Raw genomic sequence first — 22,571 nt, 5'->3', positions numbered from 1 at the left:
GACCGTCAGCTATGGGGCATAATTCACTTAATCAGCCCCACTGAGAAAACACATGTGAAACAGCACACGGTGCAATTAGTGTGCCTCGGTGAAGAAAGTGTCCCGCACTATACATACTGCACACAAAAGAGCAAAATTGTGTGCAGACGTTCAGGATATGTGAGGTAAGGCACGCAGGTCCACTTATGCTCTTGACGTATAAGTGCACATACAAACACAAACAAATACACTGCAGATCAAAGGTCAACAATACAGTGCTCTGTTATTACCTCACTGTGAGCAGCCATCACTCTTAATAAAGCGCACACATATGATGTGTGTCCTTTGGGAACCACCAACTTTCTTTCTTTCTTTCTTTCTTTCTTTCTTTCTTTCTTAATTGCTCACTCTCCTCTTCTTCCAGTGCTCTTAAACTACTAATTTATTTTGAACTTTTTCTCCCTTTATTTTTATTTTTTAATGTGACTTCCTTTCTTGCTTTCCTTTCTGGCAGAGATCTAATTCCCTAATTAAATTTGCTCAAATTGGCCAGCTTTGCTCAGACACCGGTGGTGAAATCACCCTGGAAGATTTTCCCAAACAGGAAATTGCAGCCTTGTGAAAGATGAATTCCTGCTTTATACCAAAAATCATATGTGTTGCCTATTTAAAATGGAATAGTATATTGAAGAGGAATCTCATGGGATAATAAACTCCATTTAGAGTTATTTTTTCAATCTTAAAAACATCATATTTTGGGTTGATGTGAGCTGATTGTATTAGAATGTCTGCTTCTACTATTTCCTCCAGATTGGACTGGAAGTCTTTCAGTCACCAGGCTGCAAAATCCATGCTCAATCTTGCCTCTGCTTTTCTCTCTTCATTTCTTTACTCCATTTCTTCATGCCATTTTTCTTTCTGCCCCTTATTACAGTGCCTCTCTTCTTTTCTTCCTTACTCTGGCTCTTGCATCTTTTACCCTGTTTGACTTCACCAGCTGCCATCTAATGGTTGAGGTTTCGCCCCGAGCTACAGAGCTGACAACAAGCTCAATTTCAAACCACCACAAACTGAACTTGTGATGGAAACTTCTCCACACAACCAACAGCGAGAGAGAGCAGGACCACCAGGCAGCAAAAAGCTCTGCTCGTTGCAGCACTGCGTCGACGCATTCTCTCACTTCGCCGAAACTGGATGCGTCTCACGACGATGCGCCACAAAACCACAGATCTCTATTAATGGCGCTCATGAGTTCAAATTATCACACAAAGCCACTCACACAAACACATAGTGAGACACGATTGATGCACACGACACACACATGCGTGTAATCCCTCACAGATGCATGGCTTGATGAGGAGCACATGACAGAGACTGACGGCAGATCTGAACCCTCCGCCAGTCATCCATCTGACATGACAACTCGTGCCGGAGACGAAAAACAGAGGAGGATGCAAGTCTTAATCAAGTGTGTGCTGTGCGTATGTGTGGTTCATGCGACCAAAGAAAAATGGCGACCTCACAGCAAACGGATATCTCCTGCCTACATCTGTACTGTATATGTTGTAGTGTGTACATGCTACTCAGTTGTATGAGGTGCTTATAAAGTCCGTTTATCACCTGCAGTAGTCGATGGCGATCAGCATACACCCAGTTTTGAGCAGTGGCCAACACTGGTGTAAGAAGCTGAGCAATGTTCTTCTGTCGACGGATTCAACAGCAAAACGTGTGTAAGCCAATTAAAATAAATCTGAATCACTTTCGGTGTGTTCACTATATTTGGAATATTTTGACCGCCTTACCTTTCTGATAAACAGCCCTTTCCTTTGGTAAATTGATATTCCTCAATGCTCTCTCCAAAGCCACCAGACTCTTTTAACAAAAACAGCGGTAGACAAAACATTGAAGTTGCTGGTTTACCGCTGCCTCAATCAGTTAGTCTGTTCATGTTACTGTGTTTTAAAGGGTTCGTTAGAGTCACAAAATAATTCTCTGGTAGTCTGGTAGCTTTGGAGAGGACATAATAAGGGCTTCAGTTGTAAGTCAGAAAGGTTTGTCTGACGCCCCTGTCAGTACATTGCTTACGGTGGCTTCTGCAAATTTCTCTACATTTGACAGTTGCTTATTGCTGAATTACATATTGCCTGTAGCAGAAATATCAGCACTGGAGAAGAAAAGCACACATTTTCAATGAAGAGCAGCAGACTTTGAAACAATTGGATCCGTCGATAATCCAACCTGATCAGCCGGACCGCCCCAAAGACGATGAGAGTCTGTCTAAGTATCTTGTGCCTACACTTTTACAGAGACCTGTTTCCACCTCGATATCCCGGCTCAAGCTGAGCACTTGACCAATGGACCGTGCTTCTATCCGTCAAAATCCAGTTTCGAGGACTGAAGAAACAGCACCACAATAATGTGCAAATCATTGTTTCTTATTTCAATCAACTGAACAGTGTGTATCAGAATCAGAATCAGAATACTTTATTAATCCCGTGGGGAACTTGTTTTATATGTTTTTTTTAAATATTTTTTTTTATCTTTTATATAACATGAGAGTATAAATGTAGATGTATATCCATCATTATCTACATTAATACAGTGTCATTATACTGTGCAAGTCAAGTATGTGCAATAATATCAATAAACGTTATGGTATCAAACCACAAACCATGTATTCATTGCCGTTACGGATTCAATAATCCATTGTGTTTGTATATGCGGAAGGTGTATATAGTCTTCCATTTTGTCTACTTCATCCTCTTGCTTTACCTTGTTTCATCTTTAGCTATCCCTGTCATTCAACCATGTTTCCTTCTGCTTCTGAATCTTGAACTGCTTTAACAATTGAGTCTTTGCATGTTCCACATTTCATCTTATGATGATGTTCATTTTATATGCCAAATACTATATAATGGCCTGATTTGTGCCTTCTTGATGAGGTGTGCTCCACCTGAACAAAGTTCAAACTTATATCATACTACTCCAAAATTTACATTCTACTTAACAGTTTCAGACTGCAGATTAGTATTAAACTCTGTCATCCTTTTAATGTTCTTGACAGCAGTAATTCACTAAAATGATCCGAGGAAATAATGCGTGCTGGAGATTAAAAAAAAAAAAAAAAGCTAAATATCTGTCAACACAGGCCATCTGTGCGCTTTTATCGAACATGGTTGTCAGAAAAGATTATCTAAGAGTCATAAATTAATAACAGCCAGAACAGTTAAGCAATTGAAAGATGATTTCAACTTGTTACAGATTTCTTTTTTGATGCTCAGTTTACATCTGGTCTGGGTAAGAGGCTTGGTGGACCCAGCGAAGACGTCTTTTCCGGGGGATCCACATAAGCATTATCACATGTTGGCAGTCAAAGCTTTTAGTCTAATTCTCACCACAAATTCTATATGACTATATGACCGAATGTGACGTGTAGACTTGAGGATTTTCTACAAAGAAAAACATAAAAGAGAGAGTTGAATGTAATCTGTGTGTGTGGTTGGGCGACCGCCTAGACTGTGTGTCTGAACACCAGCCGCACGGGAAGAACGCAGACGAATGCGAAAGGAAGAAGGCGACAAAACTAAGTGAATAATTTATTACTCCAAAACAAGACAGTGGACCATTTGGTGTGGCTTTGTGCTATTGTGCTCTTTTATACTACGTACTGTCTGCATGCGAGGAGATGTTAAGAAATATTCGTGCATGTGCATTCATTTTCCATGCATAGAATTTGTGCTTCGTTAGAAAACGTGGCATGTATTCAAAACAACTGTCTGTAAGCACAGTGCATGTCATGCTGTACAGATTGTGAAGCCCTTTGAGGCACGTGAGTCATTCTGGGTTGAAGAGCCCCAGTAGCTCAGGTGGTTGGGCAGTCGTCCCATGTTCTGAGGCTCTGTCCTCGCCGCAGAGGCCCAAGTAAATAAAATATTCGGGTAGAGGCAAGAGGTTTGTTCGCCTGAACAGGATTCAAAGAAAAGCTCCACAAGGAGTGATGAGTTATGGATTTCTGTGACCCTGTCTGGCAATTTGACCTTTGACTTTACATGTTCTCAGTTGTGCCCTTGAACTCTGTGATCTGCAAACAGTCTGTACAGGGCAAACAATACATAAATCCATCTGGAGCACGTTAGTTAACCTTTTTATACTATTTTAGGATTTTATTTTATTTTTTAGAATTAGTGAGTTGAGTTTTTGAGCGCTATTTAAAGCAGCTACAAGCATCTGTTTTCTTTAGTTAGATTAAAACATTGTAGCCGACACTGATGAATGATGCATTTATGTTGAGGTTAAGGATCAGTTGTCTGAACCGGCGCAGGAAACGTTTTATTCTGCTCATAGTTCAATGCGCAGCACAGACAGACAAACTCCTTCTGTGTTTGGCCTTCACAATAAAAGTCCTGCACATACCAGTTACACCTAAATGCTTATAGGCATTATATTCAGCTGACAACGTGTTACTTTTAATAGTTATTTAATAGCCAGTGTATACGCGTGTGTATGCATTTAATTAAGATTAAAGAAAGAAAATCTAAATCTCCCACGAAAATCACATCATAAAATATCGGCACATTTCTATATAATGCTATGTTTCTTTTTTTTAAATGTCCATTATTTTAAACATAAACTTGTCTTCGCGTAAAAAGTGAAGGAATGCGACCGACAGGAGGAGGTCTGCTCTGATTCATTATCATTTTTGTCAGAACTGTGTCATCGATTTTCTGCTCAGCACCTTTCCCACTTCTTAAATGCTCATTTCTCTCTACTCCTTGACTTCAACATTTTTCGGTTTCCATCAGTACTGATTGATAGTTGAGTTTCTGGGTCAACCTGTGATAAATCTTCTCAACTTCTTATCTCCTCTCAAAAATGCAGAACTTAAAAACAAACCAATGGTGGTCATAAGTCCTACTGACACTTTGGCCCGGTTAGAACACAGCTTACAAAACTGACCCGATCCCCTAATGGGTTGGGTTGTGCAACATCTCGCTTACCCATGATGCATCATGGTGAAGGTGTTAGACAGATGCTCATTGTACTGCCTTGATGACATATTAAGGATGAGAGACAGGGCTTGAGCAGGGGATGAAACAGACAAAGCTGTGGCTTAGAGAGGCATCAGGTAGTGCTGGCTCTGAATGCCTCTCACTGAAAGGGCAAAAACTGGCAGCAACACACAGAGAACATTGTGACGTCTCTACATATGGTATCCATTGTAGAAATAAAAGCCAAAGCCCCAAGACTTGGCTGAAGCTGATTCTATGATTCACCCACAGAAAAAAAAAAATTAACTTCACAATTAAACGTGGCCTTTTAATTGCATTGATCTGACACCAAAGAATTGATTAAAAAAGTGATTAAAAATCACCGCAAAATCACACCGCATGTGTTTTATGAGTGATGGTGTAATCCCTGAGTGCTCAAAAGTGGACGGGTGGTGCTTTCTGTTTAGTGTGCCTCCTTTGTTTTACTGAGGAAATTCTAATTGTGTGTGCTGAAGCAGACAGAGAAACCTCAGATGCAGCAGATCAGCGCTGCCGACCACACACAGATGTCTGAGGCGGTGATTTCCACGGCACACAAGAGCGCCTTCAGAACGTACCCGATGTGTTGTTAAGGATGTGAATTAAAAATTACTGTTATGCATACTTATGTGGAAAAGAAGACTATTTTAGCCCGTTGAGGTTATAAAGACAGTTGACAATGAGCTCAGCATGTACTTGTCATCAGGTTGACACGGAACGACAGGTTCATCAATACGAGCGCAGGTTTCACACTGAATGATGCTAGATCCTCAGTGAGTGAACACGATTTTGTAATGTTTAAGTGGCACGATAAGGGTTTTTAGAGCACAGAAAGTGTGCTATGGCCAAGAAAATGTTGGAAAAGACTAGTCTAAGGTGGTCTTCATGATAGATGACTTCCCCCAGCACATACCTATCAGAGGGACCGGGCAGGGGGCACTGACAGCCTGACCTTCAGCCTTGCAGCCTGTAATTCAGATTTCCTAAACACTTGTCTGCTTCAGACACATAAAAACCACACAGGCCTCCATGTCAATCAAAACTCTGCCTTGTTGTTTCATCTCTACTTCTACCTTCACGCCCTCTCCTCTGGTGCAGACACGTGGTCAATTGAACATAAACTGTAAACTTCAGTAAACTTCAGCAGTACACATCAGGCGACATCGATGTGGAAAGAGAAGAAATGTGAAGAAGAGAAGGCCTAACAAAGGAAAAGAACCTACCTGCAAAAGCCAGTAGCGAAGAAGCAAAATGCATCAGGCAACCACACCCTGCACACAGGTATAATGTATTCTTGCTTGATCAGGATTACAGCAAACATTGCAGAGATCTGGCTTATTGCCAACAATGCAACACAAGCCATTCAACAAAATATGTTTGTGATAGAACAGAACTCTTGGAAATGTTGAACTGCTCTTAAAAATCCCCTTTAGATCAACTCATGAGCGGATCTATTTATGAAACATATACTACACTTGCTGTTACTGAAAACTTCCTGCCACGTATGGCTGTAAACCTGCTGTAATAAGATCATTAAACTTTTTCAAGGATGTTATGGCCGGGCGTTGTAGACAGAACTTAATGGACACAACAACAATTGCCTTTTTTTGGCACCAACACCGACATATTATCACCTAATAAAGTTCTTGTAGTGAGCGTGTTAGCAAACAGTTTCCTATTTCCATATCCAGCAGATACATCAGCTGTATCCTCAGCTAACTGACATACAGTAGAGAGGCCAGCTCACACCCCTTCCGATGGACCACCATTTCAGAAAACATATGTACATTAGGCCATGCACAAATACCTTTTTCCTTACGGGCTGCCACGGTGGCTTACTGGATAGAGCTGTGTCCTGGCTGCAGCTGCCCAGGGTTCATTTCTAACCTGTGGCCCTTTACTGCATGTCATACCCCCGCTCTCTCATCCTGTTTCTAATAACTCTTCAGCTGTTCTGTCTCATAAAGCCATGCAAAGGCTAAATAAATCCTTATTTGATTGTGCCATCATATTGTTATTATTCAAGGAAGTCGCAGACTGTTGAAGACTGTGAAAATAGGCTGAAAGAGCCGGACTAACATATTAGCTAGCCCACAAAAAGGGTATTTTTCATAGACAAGCGCATGTGTGATTCATGGCACAATTTAAATGTGATCAAAGGTTCTGTCTCCCCTCATTGAAAACTGTTTTACAAAATAAGATCCCATGGGGAACACCTAAAGGGTCCAATGTTCAGTCTACTTTGCCTCTGTTTTGGACTCCACTGACTGCTGAGGGAAATATCTGTCTTTTGAGAAGCTAAATGCTTCATGAAGTGTGTCAGCTAGTTGCTAACTTTGTTCGTCTGCCATCTAGAGCAAGGAAGTTAGCGTGCAGTGAGTTAACAAAGCATTTCTGTGGAAAACAGCTGCCTGTTAACGTTGAAAACAAAGCTGATGAGAGTGGCGAGGGTGAAACCAAAACTGCAGGTAGTGAAACCAAAAGAAAGAGATGAAAGAGGCCAAAAGTTTCTCTCTATAAAACTCAAAAACAGTGTCCTCTATCTGTTTTTGGGAAGAAGCACGTCACTTCAATATTAACAGTTTGAGAACACATGTCACTCTGACCACACCAACCAAGCTGCTGAAACTGAACATGTGTTGCAACTGAAGTGTACATAAACAGCTTACACAGTAAAGAAAATGAGGTCATGCCATACCAAACCATGGGAGTGTTCAACTTTGGAACCAGATCTTTTATGGACGTAAATCTAATGTGATCCAAATGAGTTTTCCAGACCTCAGAAGAATGATGTAAAACAATGAAACTGAGAATCTGTGCTAAGAGGTGCTTTGGGGAAAATGTTTCCTAATAAGAACGTCTAGACTTCGATCTGTAGAGTCTAAATTGACTATAAAAATCACTGATTTGGGGAAAGCCCTCGTGGAAGGGGCAACAGTAAAAGTGCTGAGGTTGCTGGTTATTATCATTATGAGTAATAAAGCACTAAAAATGCTGACTGGCAGATGCTAATATACAACATAGTGTACATATGTTCTGCAGTTGGTATAGCTGGCAATGAGCAGCTGGAAACAATCCACTTGGTTTCCACTTGAAAGAGTGGCATGGAACCCAAACTTTTGTTGTGGGCCCACAAAAATGAGCCAGTGTGTTATTCGTAAGACATCTCTGTGACACCAGCCACAACACAGATAGCAGTGGCAGCAGTTATCAAAATCACCTGACTTGCTTGGGGTGCTCAGCTCTCCTTGATAAATGGAGAGACTGGCTGCTTATGCTGTGGACACATGGTAAGAGTTAGGGATAGGTCAGGTAAACATGTCTGCCCCAGAACAGGAAAAACACATCGTAGACATGCTGCAAACACACTGCAAGTTCTACAAACATGCAGAGGGGGATGGTCAGATTCTCCTTTAAAAGAGAGTTATTTTTTTAAAAGTCTCACATTTTAAATAACATTAATATGGCTGTTTTGATCCAGAAAATTAAGTTATAAAATCACAGTCTCAACTTGCAAAACTGGACCACATTGCTTTACAGTTTGGTTGGACCAGTTATCAGATTGTCAGATTGCTGATTATCAGGGCGAGTATTCAGCATTTCTTCCAAAAATTGGTATCAACAGGTTTTTTGTCCAACTGCCAATAAAACAAATTATTTTAAAAAGATGTGATACTTTGACTTTAATGCAGCATCCTTTCTCTGCCTGCAGCCACCCGTGGTCTCACTAAACGTCCCGCCCACAAAATTGTTTTTTTTTGTGGGCGGGACTGATTGGTTGAACGTCACAAATAATAGCCTGTCAACACTGAATAGTAAATCACTAACTTAAGTTATCAAATAAAAGTAGTGGAGTGGTTGAATACAGTGGCGAAAATGGAAATACCCGAGAAAAGTACCTCAAAATCGTTTTTTAAGCACAGAACTTTATATATTCTCAATTCTGACACTAAGATTTTTAGTCTTTACTGCAAACACGTCAGTTGCACATATTAAGTTTATTCAGAAAAAAAAGAAAGGGGCTCAGCTGGTGGTGACGTGATGCTTAAGTTACCAGTTAGATGACAGAAAATGATGACCTAAATACCGCTTGTGGGGTTTCTATTTAGAGCTGCAATGATTAATTAAAATAAATGAATTGTGAACTATTTTGATAATTGATAATTGATTAATTAGAGTATTTCTATAAGAATTAATGTCAAACTGTATATCAAGGTTCTTAAGTGTGAGTTTTTTCTAGTTTCTTTACTTCTTGATGACAATAATCCGATCCGATGTCTCCATGCTCAGACAGTTGCCTGAAAGGTACCAGAGCACAGACAAAAAAACAAGCCGCAAAAGGTCAAGAGGATATTGATGGGAGCCCAGACGGTGATGTCAGCGAGTCCTGAAGGTCACAACCAGGTCACAGGAACCCCCTCAGGACCTCAGGGTGAGGCTCAGAATCCAACAGAGGTTGGAAAACAAATCCTCGAGGGAAACAGACCCAACATGGAGGAGAGTAGAAATGTTTGACAGAATGCTTCTTGAATGGGTCACTGATGTCAAGCAGTGCATCCAAAGGTCAACCACCTGTGACTTTTCTAAACAACAGCAACATCTCTTAGTCATTACAGCCTGTGGATCACTCAAGCTGTCATACATACATTAGCAAACAGGGAGCAGAGTGGACGCGGGTAAAGTATTCCTGTCGCAGTCCTCAGGTATGTGCTGCCTTCCAAGATGAAAGGGGGATAACCTCTGTGCACACATTACAAAGCTAAACGCAGTTGAAGCTGTTAAGAGCTGAGAGCACCTCGGGGCACTTCAGAAGGTGCATGTACAGTCCTAAAAATTAAAGGCCATTTTAATATTCCAGGGCAGGTCTATTAGAACATGAAACACACAGACACACATTGTACTCTGCCACACTCCTCCTCTAATTCTCCCCAAAAAAACCTCCACCTCTCTCTTTTGGCATTCCTGCCTAATAGCATCATTATTGACTCTGTCCAGCTAAACGCAGGCTCCTTGTAATCTCACACAGCCGGGGCGGTTCAGACATAAAACTGCTGCTCTGGAAAAGAAGGAAACAAAGGGGAGAACGGGACGGTGGAACAGGACGCTGCACACCAACAAAAGGAGCTCTGAGATGAGTGCCTTTGATCACGCAGAGGAGGCAGAAGCTATCCCGTCATCTCCTCCCATCACTCAGCGATCCAGGGCTTTGGTCCAAAGTTGAAGTTAACTGGCAGGAAAAGGGTAGCCATCAACTCAGCGTAACCAATCTACAGAGCACATCGCTGAAACGAACACTAGATACCAGTCAAACAGAAGCAAAACTCGTCAGTGATTGATTTCGCTTTTGGAGCGCCAAAATCTGAGTCTGAACTTCTTGGGGTGAGCATTCTGGCAGATGTCACAGTCTAACTCAGCCTCTCTCTGTTTGGCTTGTACCTCTACTCAAACACATCCAGTGCTGTCAGAAAGTATCAGGACGGAGCTACGTTTCCCTGGTTTGGCTCGGTTCTCCACCCCACTGGATTTGGAATGAAACAATTACTAGTACAGCTAGAAGGGTAGGTGGAGAGCGCCGACCTCCGCCTAGGCCAGTAGTCCACTCTTCTATGGTAGGCAAATCTACAAGCACAAACTTATTTGATATTATGAAGTATGACATTTTTTCCCTCATTTATCTGGTGGAGCTGATTGCAACCAACTCTGTCTCCCATCAGTATGAAGTTTGAGCAACAACATGTGTCAACTTCCGCAGAGGGTTAAGGATACCCATGAAAGCTGATGGTGATGGTGAAGAGTCACCGTCTTTTCACTATTGATCTTTACTACCATCTTCTGGATTATTGTTAATGCTAACGAAGTTGAAAAACAATGCTCAGATTTCATTGGTTCTTCCTTGGCCTGTGCTTTACCCTTCAACCAATTGTCATGAAATTTGGGCGAGTAGTCTTTCCATGATCCTGCTTAAGGACAAACAAGCCAACTTGAACACAAACCTCCTTAATTACTAGTGCTGACAGTCGGTACGCATCAAACTAAGTGCTTGTCAGACTGTCAAATGCGGCCACTTAGTCAGCGGCCTTAAGCTTCAAACTACTTATGCTGTGTAGACCTCAGACACAGAAACGTTTTTGAATCGTGCTGTAAACACAACTTTGTAGTTGTCATTTTCACTTTCATTCACTTGATCTGTGCTCAACAGCAATCTTTGAGATTTTCTATTCGAACACCCGTTTGCAGCAAGCATCCATGTTTTTTACCCAGCAGATGCACTGGGATGCTTTTAGACTCGAGGTCTGGAATACCTACTTGGAAATTGTGACTTCCAACTTGCAAGGGAATGCACCAATACCCCCTGATGAGGGATCTGCTGTCAAGTCAGGCAAAAAAAAAACTACTTGCGACATCCAGTTACACTTTAGATATCGTGCCGATTTAATAGATTATGACTTTTCACCCTGGAAAGCGTCCAACACATCAAATATAATGACCTTATTTAAGCTTACGTAATTTGACTTTGTTTTCTGACTTTTAAAATCTATGCTGCGCTGAGTCAGAGCGTGAACATTATTTTATATCTGTTTTACTGGAGTGCGTGGCTAATAAACCAAAAGTTTCGCCGTCTCAATATCTTCTGACTGCACTGAATGTGTGCGACCGCGGTGAGTGTGTTGGGTCCCCCCCTGACCCAAGGCAAGGAGCTCTGACCCATCTCAACTTCAGCTAATTAAACACTCACACAAACTCGTACAACATACACACAAACACATCCTCTCACAGCAAGGTACTATTTACAAGGACGAGCATGTGCATGTATGGACGTCAGCAGAGCCGTGAAGGATCTCACAGAGCACTAGAGACACGTGTAGACACATGCACATGTAGAGATTCCTCATGTGCGGTTGATTGTAAAACCGCGCAACTGGACTTTAATTCTGGGGTAACTGTGATGTGAAACACTTGTGTTTCTCTCAAATAAATGTTTCATGAGTCCAGAGAGTCTGCTTGGAATACACCTTTAACTTCTCAGACTGGATTCTTCAATGACAGACTATTCGTTGCTCTCTGGACTGTAGTTCCAGAAGTGAGATGTTCATGTTATTTCAACAGTCAAGGTGGTTTTTACATTGGAGCTCTCATTAAGTGAATGGCATTTTAAAATGAAACAATAACACAACGGGGTAGCCAAAGATTCGGCCCGACCACTGGAGTCTTTTCAGACTGTAGTGTTAAATACACAAGCCCTGTGCCTCAGTAAAGTGACTTGTGAAGTATCCTCTTGCTTTCTTTCTTTCTCTCCCCGCAGGATGGAGGAAAGGGGGGGAGGCTTCCTGACTGATCTTCCCACACAAGCCTGACCCCAATATCCAGGCATCCTCCTGACACTCTCGCTTCACACACACACACACACACACACACACACACACACACACACACACACACACACGCACGCACGCAGACTGAGGGAAACACAGATACACAAACACACACTCTAATGTTTACCGTGTCGGATTGCAGTGTAAATAGAGGGGAAGCTCCGGCCTCTGATTTAAAGGGAGCCAAATCAAACAGGAGGGACTGCGTTATCGCGCTGGGTCGGATGGAAAGCGGAGAAAATGGATCCGTGTCAGAATGAAACGAGCCCTAAATAAAAGTTCCTATAAAAACAAAACTGATCCTCTCAGAGGGTCGGGGATATTGTCAGAGAAGGACAGAAAGGGGCAGAACAACATTTGGGGAAATGCTCAGCTACCCCTGCTTGCAGTGTGCTGTGCTAACCATTCCTCTATTCCCCTGGGGGGTTTGGAGAACACATTCTGACATCCTCGTAAACATTTAAAGAAGCAATCGAACGTCACTCAGTGGTGAGGGACAAGCACAAAGAGAAGAGAATCACGCTGAGGAGAATCCTGTAATTACTTTCAAGCAGGGGTAACATTTGCTACGAATCAATCCTTGAACTCAGACGCACATTGTAATCACAGAGCTCTTTCACTATACTCCTGCTTCATCCAATATACAATGCATAACATCTCCTTTATCATCTGCTAATGATTTACGATTACCATCCCACAGCTACACACAGCTATGAGTTCATTATTTGTTACATGTGTGTATACTGAGCATAGTTCTTCCTTGGATATAATTATTATTCTAAGCGCAGAGCTGCAGCCTGAATCTGTGATTGAGGAATTGAGCTTCATAAGAATGTGTGACATGCTGAAGTTTAGCAGAGGAGGAAAAACATCTGGAATAAGAATCTGACTCTTCACCCCACAGATCACCTCAGTCGATTCATCTTGTTCCTTCTCTCTCAGATCTCTTGGATCTGTTTGGTTCTGCAGTCGCTGAGAACAATCAAGTTCAACTGAGTACGTTTTAAAAGGGATCTATCATGAAGTGTTGAGGGGCGAGCAGAACCTAAGTCAGATTTTGTCAACCTTGTAAACAAATACTACAAAACTGTGATAAGAAACGACAGGGCTCCGGACAAAATTTTATCAGTGGTTGCACTTTTTTATTTAGGTGCAACTAGTAAAACATATAAATGCATTTTTTAACCTGTTATTCAAATGATTGTAAACATGAATAAAGGTGTAAATGCATGTTTTTCTTTATTCAAATAAGAGCACAATTCAAAACTGGTGCACCAGTGCCACCTGTGAAAAAGTCCAGTCTGGGGATGGTTCATGATTTTCAGATGTTCCAGAAGTTGTTAAATTAGAAAAATTTGGATATTTCACGCTACTTTTTCATAATTCAAATCAATTTGATTATCCTTAGCCCAAAATCACACTCACATTGCATCAGTCGGCTTTACAATCTGTGCAGTCAACAGCATCCTTTGTCCTGAGACCCTCAATTTGAGTAAAAAAACTTATCATTACAGTTATTCCAAGACGCTACAGCACATACAGAAAGCAGATCTTCAAATAACTGAGTGATTGTCTAATAGTTCATTTTTGGCTTATAGTTAATTTTTGCTTGAAATTCTCATTCCTAGTTAAGTCGACGGTTTTTGGGGGCATGTGCAACCAGAACGCCCAGGCCAACTGTAATAAGTTGTACCGTAGAACACTTAAACGGGCACTAAGTAGCTTTGAAGAAGGGATTGAATAAGAGGACAAAATATTTTCACTGACTTATTTTTGAATGCCTACATAAACAAACCATGTTTTCACGACTGAGTAAACTGATCTTAAAGCACAACACAGTTTCATACTGTTTTACTTTGTCTACATGTGGCGGACCCTGCCATCTTTTTGGCTTCAAACAGTGTTGTGGGGCCTTATTTTTTCTCTGAGAACAGCAGGTTAATCTGAGTGATCTGAGTTTGTATCATCACCTCAAAAATATTGTAAATATACAAATTCTGAGTTTGAATTTCTTCTTCCAAACTGCATAATGCTTCTTTAATAAGGCCACTACTGAGTGCAGCGAACACCCTGATGTTCTCTCACTTGTCTCTCTTTTCTGCCTGCCTCTGTTGACTTTTACAAGTTCTCTCCAGCATGTCCTCTTTCTGTCGATGGAGCGTTCTCGCAGGTGGACATCTAACAAATCAGCACACAAACCCCCCGTGACATGGCGTTACGGCAGCCTTTGATGGTGTTTTTGCAGGCAGGTAGGTGACCTCTGCTCCCTCTCAGAAAACAGTAATTATAGAGCTTTAACAACCTTACTCCAAGCCTCTCCATCACCACAACTTTCAAACTGAACTTAAATAAAGCTGAGGCTGTGACGGTTGAGGTGGGTACTACATGAGAAATGATGTTGGTTACATACTGCATGGACTGCATTGCCAAACTCTTGTCCCACTGACCAGGAAGACTCAAATCTTACCTCAGTGTATGTTATTTAACACTGATTTTTTTTTATTTATTTATTTATTTTACATGACTGTGTTTGTGCACCTCTGACCTACAAGCCCGGAATACTGTTAACTAGCCCAGTGATATATTGTCCAGGCATTAGCTGTGGAGAATGAGAGAGCACCATGGGGTGATGATAATCATCGAGCTGCACTGCAAACCTAAAGCCACACACACTAACCCTAGCGGAATGCTAATGATAGTGACCGCCAGTGCTGAACATCTGTGTGCGGAGACAGGATCCCCCAGAGTCCCTCCTCTGGAGGTGTGAGGGACATTAGGCATTCAGAGGGCGGACTGTGAGCAAACTACCACATTTCTCACTTTTCTGTGTGCTTTTGTTGTCACTGCGGAGAGGAAACTCTAAATAATGCGTAAAGTGCGCAGAAGTAAACGTTGCATCAACAACAAAAAAGAGATAAGTGTCAGAAAAAGTGCTCGGTCTCACTCCACACATTCTGCTGATATTACCTGGATCGTGGAAGGGCACCAAAGCAAAGTTATACAGAGGTCTCTTCGGTCTGCTCAGGGATGTTTCCAGGATCTTGGACGCGCCCTCGATGACCTGGACCAGGTCGTCGTACATGGAGCCGGTCACATCGAAGACGAACGCCAGGGTGGATGCGCCCTCCGGGATGTCTTCCTTCGTGGCCCCGGGCCCTGAGTCTTGCCCGGCGGAAAACGCCACTGACAGCGCAAGGGACAGCAACACCAACGTGCTGCCCATTTCAGAGCCGAGATGCTTCTCAGGCAAAGTTCTGGAGTTTTTTGTTTGTGTTTTTCTTGTTTGTTTTGTTTTTTTTTGTTCACGCCAGTCGGAACCTCAGGGTGAGCCTCGAGATGAAGGTAGAGACATCGGGCTCCCTAAAAAAAAAACAGTTCGTTTTGAAGAACTTAAAGAAGGCACCAGAATAAAAAAAGAGTCGCTCGTCCCTGTGCGCGTCTTTGGTTTGTGGTGCGGTTCGAGTCGCAGCCTCTCACCTCTCTGTGAACTGAACCTCTGCGGTCCCAGCAGCTGCAGCAGCGCCTGTTGTCTGCAGAGTCAGGAGCCCTTGTTCAGCTCTGTCATACAAAGACCACCTCTCAGCTGGCCAGACAGCCTCCGAGGCGCACACTGCCCCATGCACAAGAGCCGCGCTCTGATTGGACGACAGGTTTTGGGAGACCGTGTGCGTAATTTACACTCTGCAAAGAGCTGCTGCAGCCCTGTCCTCTTTTCTTGCTTCACGATCTAATGTCTACTATCTGCTATTACTCATGATGGAATGATGGATTTATATGCAAAACTTACATTGATTTTTTTTATTTTCAAATTTAAGAAACAGGAATATGAGTCGATTAGATTCTAATTATTAAATGGTAGGTTCATGTCGAAATATTGTGATCAATTAGAAGGACAAAAAATTCGAAATGCTGAATTTCTGTTTAAGACAAGCGGCTATAAAACCAAGTCAATCAGTAGGCAGCTCTTAAATGATTTTGAGCTCTTTATTGACATCTAGTGGTTGTAGTCTGACCTCACAATTAACTGCATGCAGCAGAAATACACTGAAACTGCACTGAGTGCGTGATCTACTGTACTCAAAGGGGCAGTATGTAGTTTCGGAGAAGAAATAAAAAGAGAGTTTGGCAATGCAAAACAAAGCTACTTGAGAGCTGTTGTTCAATGTGTTAACTATCTACGGAAAATCCATGTTAACCATCACAATCTCAGCTTTATTTAAGTTCAGTTTGTGGTGATGGAGAGGCTTGGAGTAAGGTTGTTAAAGCTCTATAATTACTGTTTTCTGAGGGGGAGCAGAGGTCACCTACCTGCCTGCAAAAACACCATCAAAGGCTGCCATCATGCCATGTTACGGGGGGATTGTATGCTGATTTGTTAGATGTTCACCTGCAAGAACGCTCCATCAACAGAAAGAGGACATGCTGGAGAGAACTTGTAAAAGTCAACAGAGGCAGACAGAAATGAGAGTCAAGTGAGAGAACATCAGGGTGTTCGCTGCACTCAGTAGTGGTCTTTTTAAAAGAAGCATTATGTAGTTTGGGAGTAGTTTGGGAGAATATTTACAATATTAATGAGGTGATAGTACAAACTCAGATAAACTAGTTGTTCTCAGAGGAAAATAAGGTCCCAGGACAATGTTTGAAGATAGAAAGGTGGCAGGGTCCGCCACATATAGACAAAGTAAAACAGTATGAAACTGTGTTGTGCTTTAAGGTCAGTCTGTTTATTCAGTTTATCCAGTCAGGAAAAGGACGAGAGTTTGTTTATTTAGTTTGTTTAGGCATTAAAACAAAAGCAGTGAGTGAAGATCTTTCTCTTCTGATGAAGATTTCTCCTCCAAAACTACCTACTGCACCTTTGAGAAATTTAGTAAGGATAGACGTACATCACTGTTGTAAAATGTCTCGTTATGTTCATTTTGTAAGTTGAATTTAAAACATGTGGCAAAAAGGACACAACACCAACAGCAAAACATCAGCAAAAAAAATTTCTTTTTTTATACATGATTAAAACTGACATGGGACCAGAGCACTAACGCTGATCATTAAGTTTAAATTATAGCTATGTGGAGGTGAGCATGGTTGAGGTGCGGCTGCGGGAGGGAGAGAGAGGTGGAGGGGGGGCTCAGGAGAGCAATGCCAGGTGATTGATTGGTAACACTGGCACCTGTTTGCTAATCACTGTCTCCCTGTAAAGCCAGTAGTGTGCTGGACCTCAGATGTGAGATGCACGGGAGAGCAGCTGGAGGCAGCTGTGGACGAGACGCATGAGCCGCGATTGATCCCTTCAAAGTGCATTACTGTGTGTTGGTTGTTACTGAGTGGTTAAGCTGAATAAAGACGGGCTTTATCCAGAACTGTGTGTGTGTTGCTTGCCGAGATTACCCATGGTAGCACGGGAAAGGCTGCAAGTTAAAATCTATTTAGACCCCAGTACAATACAGCCTAGGTGCTTTTCATTGGTCGTGAGCAGTTCAACTAAAGAGACATTTCATGGTTAATTTTGATAACTGTTTGAATGATATGATTCCGTTCATCATCTCACATCGCCTCAGATTTATGTTATGACCTTTTGGACCCTTCATCCTTTTGTTGGCAACAATTGGGCTAAACTAGCTAAGTGTAAAAAAACCCCCCCCAAAAAAACAACAAAATCTTATCTCTACTTATGTGACCAACCACAACTGTAAAATACTCCTGACACATTGGTGGGTCAGTGTAAGAATCTGATAATATGCCATATAACACAGACAGTACTTTTGATTACACACATTACACGTACATTTTGTTAATAACATTGTTGATAGAATATTTGAATGCAAGACTTTGCAATCCTCTAAACCAACTACATCCTCTAAACCAACTACCTGCGTCCTGGACCCCTTTCCGGCAAAACTGTTTAAAGAACTATGGCCAGCACTGGGACCTACGATGTTAAATATTGTTAACTCATCACTCATGACTGGTGTTGTCCCTTCTAGTTTTAAGTCTGCTGTGGTTAAGCCTCTACTTAAGAAACCACACCTCGACCCAGGATCACTAAATAACTATCGACCAGTATCCAACCTTCCCTTCTTCTCGAAAGTCTTAGAAAGAGTCGTGTCCCAACAACTTTCAGGCCACCTACTCAATAATAATCTCCTGGAACCTTTTCAGTCAGCTTTCAGAGCCTGTCACTCCACCCAAACCGCCCTTACTAAAGTGGTAAATGACATTCTACTTACCTTAGACTCTAACTCGACCTCAGTGTTCATGTTACTGGATCTCAGCGCTGCATTTGATACTATAGGTCATGACATACTGTCAGACAGACTTGAAAGTCAATTTGGCATCTTTGGCCTGGCCCTAGCCTGGCTAAAATCGTACCTGTCCGATAGAACACAATGTGTTTCCTACAATGGTACGTCATCAATTTTTTACTGCTGTGAAGTATGGAGTTCCCCCGGGCTCTGTTCTGGGCCCTTTGCTCTTCTCTTTATATATTTCACCTCTCGGCCAAATTATTCGGAGCTATGGAATACATTTCCACTGCTATGCGGACGACACTCAGCTGTATGTGCCCTTAAAAGCTGATGACAAATCGCAAATCACGAAGCTAGAGACCTGCCTATATGCAGTGAAGAAGTGGATGTCAGAAAACTTCCTGCTCCTAAATTCGGAAAAAACTGAGATGCTGGTCATCGCCCCCGCCAAACAGAGACACCATGTTGACCAGGTGACTGTAACTCTCGACAACTGTGTTATTTCTCAAAGCTCAACCGTCAAGAATCTAGGTGTTACTTTTGATTCTACACTCTCCTTAGATCAGCACATCAAAGAAATTACCAAGATCGCCTTCTACCACCTGCGCAATATAGCTAAAATTAGGTCCTTCCTGTCCACTGCGGATGCAGAGATCCTGATTCATGCCTTTGTTTCGTCTAGGCTTGATTACTGCAATGCCTTATTTTCAGTTATTTTTCACTTCCACGTGAGAGCACTAAAAGTCTTCAAATGGTTCAGAATGCTGCAGCCAGAGTCTTAACATGAACAAGAAAATTTGATCATCTTACACCAATCTTAGCATCTCTGCACTGGCTCCCAGTGCATCTAAGATCAGACTTTAAGGTGCTGCTGATGACATACAAAACTGTACACGGCCTTGCCCCGTCGTACATGTCAGATCTAATGAAACCATATATTCCAACTCGGGCATTACGCTCTCAAAATTCAGGGCTCCTGATGGTTCCCAGGATCAAAAAGAAGTCAGCTGGCTGCAGGGCTTTTTCCTATCGGGCTCCTTTCCTCTGGAATAACCTCCCAGCTGACATCAGACAATCTGGCTCTGTTGACGCCTTTAAATCTAAACTCAAAACTCACTTCTTCGATTTAGCCTTTAATTAGCCCTGATATCAATTGTAAGCTTTTTCAGTGGGTCGGTGTCAGTCTCAATGAGTTCCCTTAGTACTAGATTTACAATATGCTGCCGACGAGAAACAATCTGTTTATTCTGATAAATACTGCATTTCTCTAACCTTTGTTTTTGTTTTCTGTTCCCACAAGCTGCAAGCTGTGTCACTCTCTATAGCTTTCTCCTCCCCCTCCTCCTCCTCTCTCTCCTCCTTCTCTTTCTCCTCCTCCCCTTTTTCTTTCAGGCTCCCTTCTGATGGACCACGGCCCCCTGGGACCATCTACCATTTCCGGGCTCCTGCTGCCTTGAAATACTGACTGATCTAGATCGTCACCACCCGGGCTCTGCTGGATCATTGCTCTCCTCTGCTTCACTATCTCCTCATATCTTTATTTCTGTAAATCTTGATGCCCCTCTCTGTCTATTACTAATTATCTTGTGTGGCCTGCCCTCTTCCAGGTCATCATGGTGGACAGGAGGTCATCTGGCTCAGGCTCCGCTTGGTGATGCCTCGTCCTGCTCGGTCGTCTCCTGGTTCCACTAACTTTACATAACTTGTATCAGATTTTCTGTTGATGTAACTTGTAAACTGTGAATTGTTGCTCTTTTCTGTACACGCAACATCTATTGCATGTCTGTCCGTCCTGGAAGAGGGATCCCTCCTCTGTGGCTCTTCCTGAGGTTTCTTCCATTGTTTTTTTTTCTTTTTTACCCTGTTAAAAGGTTTTTTTTCCATCAACATGAAGTTTTTCCTCACTCGAATCGAGGGTCTAAGGACAGAGGATGTTGTTCACTGTACAGATTGTAAAGCCCACTGAGGCAATGTGATTGTGATTTTGGGCTATATAAATAAAATTGATTTGATTTGATTTGACTTTTACTTGTCATGGAGTAATTTTACTTTGTTGTACTGGTAGTTTTACTTAACCGATACTTCTTCCTCTGGGCGGTCGAGCAGGTGTAGTTACACACATACTAAACACGTATCAGACAACAATACTTTGAAAGCCAGTCTTTTCATGATGAAACCATCTACTCACTTTGTAATTTCTCACCTCTAATAATTTCAGCCCTCAGTTGCCCAAAATATCCCCCCCGTCACATCTGTTGGACTGAAAGACTCAAATTTGATTTCCTGGGGACTTTTCGGTAACCGTGGTCTCCATCTCATCTTTACCCCTTGTTCTACTTTGACTGGAGAGATAACTCATATTTAACTGGTGGGGTATAGGCCTCCCACTACCTCCTGACTGGGTCACCTCCTCGAGACACCCAATTATCAAGTGAAATCTGATCAGCCTCCGTCTTTTTGACAGGGCTAGGTTCTCCACAGCTGACTTATGATTGCAGGAGAAGCACAGGTGTTATTAATAAGATTAACGAGAACTTCCCTCCATTATGCATGCTAGCTGACTGGCATGACTTACTGGGACACGAACAGGAATGCGGTGACCATTAATGTTACTGGGAACACCTGTGACCACTGTGAAGCAGGTCTACACCAGCACCCTGAAACCAGAACAGCTCAATGTAAGCCAATACACACATACACACACACTGTAACTGTTGATGATGGTCTAATGTTCAACTGTATTCAAGTTGCAGGGTTCTTCTGTGTATGATGATTAATCACCAAATAGAGGTCTGGAAACGGTGTCCCTGCACATCTGTAAGTAAAGTCTAAGTTCAAGTTCGTATCATGTTATGAGGCATTGAGCTTTGGACCGCTGGGGGAAAGAGGGATTCAGGCCTCGGGCTAGCTGTTTAGCATGCTTATGTCAGTACAAATACATTTACTTTACTTTACCTTGTGACTTACAAGATGCAAAGTAAATGTATTGGTCAATAGTACCACAAATAATGTTAGAGTCCTTGACTCCTGCTACATCTTTTTAATGGAGTGTTGAGGGTTGTTGAGGATAAGTTCAGGAGTCTGACAGCCTGGCTCAGTAGTCTGGTGGTACGACAGCAGGAAGAAGACTGTAGCGGCGGTGGGCGTTGTCTTTAAGCAGATACCGCTGAGACAGAAAACGTAGACGTCTTTGACCTTACATCAAAACATTCAACTACAACACATTCTGTTGATAATTCTACTTAATATTTTGAATGTTTTGAACTAAACTTCTCACATATTGCTCCTTTTTAAAACAACATTTAACCAGTGATGTCCCATCAATGTGTTGCTAAATCCCTGAATGGATTGTGAGTAAATGAAATGAAATTAAAGTTAAAAACAAGAATAAAGTTTGGGAGAGAATGAGTGTGAAGATTATGTCTTGATCATAGTACATCTTAATTTGGAATTATCTGTATATTGATTATGAATTAAACGCAAGGCAATGTTGTGTCAAGCTATTAGAATAACATGTGACTCTGTTATTTTTTTATTTATTTTTTTTTACTTTTTTTACTTCTATATCTTTGAAAATATCTTATAAATCTATGAACAAAAAGATTCCAGTAGCTGGTTTTCCCTGCAGACATTTCTTCACTCCTCACTCTCATCGATGACTGTGAGCTGCACATTTTTTTTTACATATTCTGGCACTAGGTGGAGCTAGTACACCAATGATGACTCATACTGCTCTTGTTGCAGTGCTTAATAAAACTCTAGTCAGTGCCCTTAACAGTAGATTGGAACGTAAGGACCATGGTGGAAAGTATTTTAAAATGTTTTCAAGCAGTAAACAAGTAAAAATAAAGAGAGAGCTTATGAAGATTACAGTCATAGTCTTTTTTTTTCTTCAAATACATGGCTCAGTGAAGAGGTTGGCACTGGCACATTCAGATTTTTTACTGGAG

At 41.9% G+C, this 22,571-nt stretch overlaps 1 protein-coding gene across 1 annotated transcript in view; it reads right to left on the bottom strand.

Annotated features, from left to right (window-relative positions):
- Positions 1-16,976, bottom strand: part of hmcn1 (hemicentin 1) — a 94,440-nt gene extending 77,464 nt beyond the window's left edge. The window contains exons 1-2 of the mRNA XM_030432871.1: positions 16,688-16,976; positions 15,347-16,014 (exon numbers count right to left, since the gene is read on the bottom strand). Coding sequence (XP_030288731.1) covers positions 15,347-15,602 — 256 coding nt within the window. The 5' untranslated portion in view covers positions 15,603-16,014; positions 16,688-16,976. The remainder of the gene's footprint in view (positions 1-15,346; positions 16,015-16,687) is intronic.
- Positions 16,977-22,571: the final 5,595 nt, after the last annotated feature.

This window comes from Sparus aurata, chromosome 11, assembly GCF_900880675.1.
Source record: "Sparus aurata chromosome 11, fSpaAur1.1, whole genome shotgun sequence".
NCBI lineage: Eukaryota > Metazoa > Chordata > Actinopteri > Spariformes > Sparidae > Sparus > Sparus aurata.
This window is presented reverse-complemented; position numbering and strand designations above follow the sequence as displayed.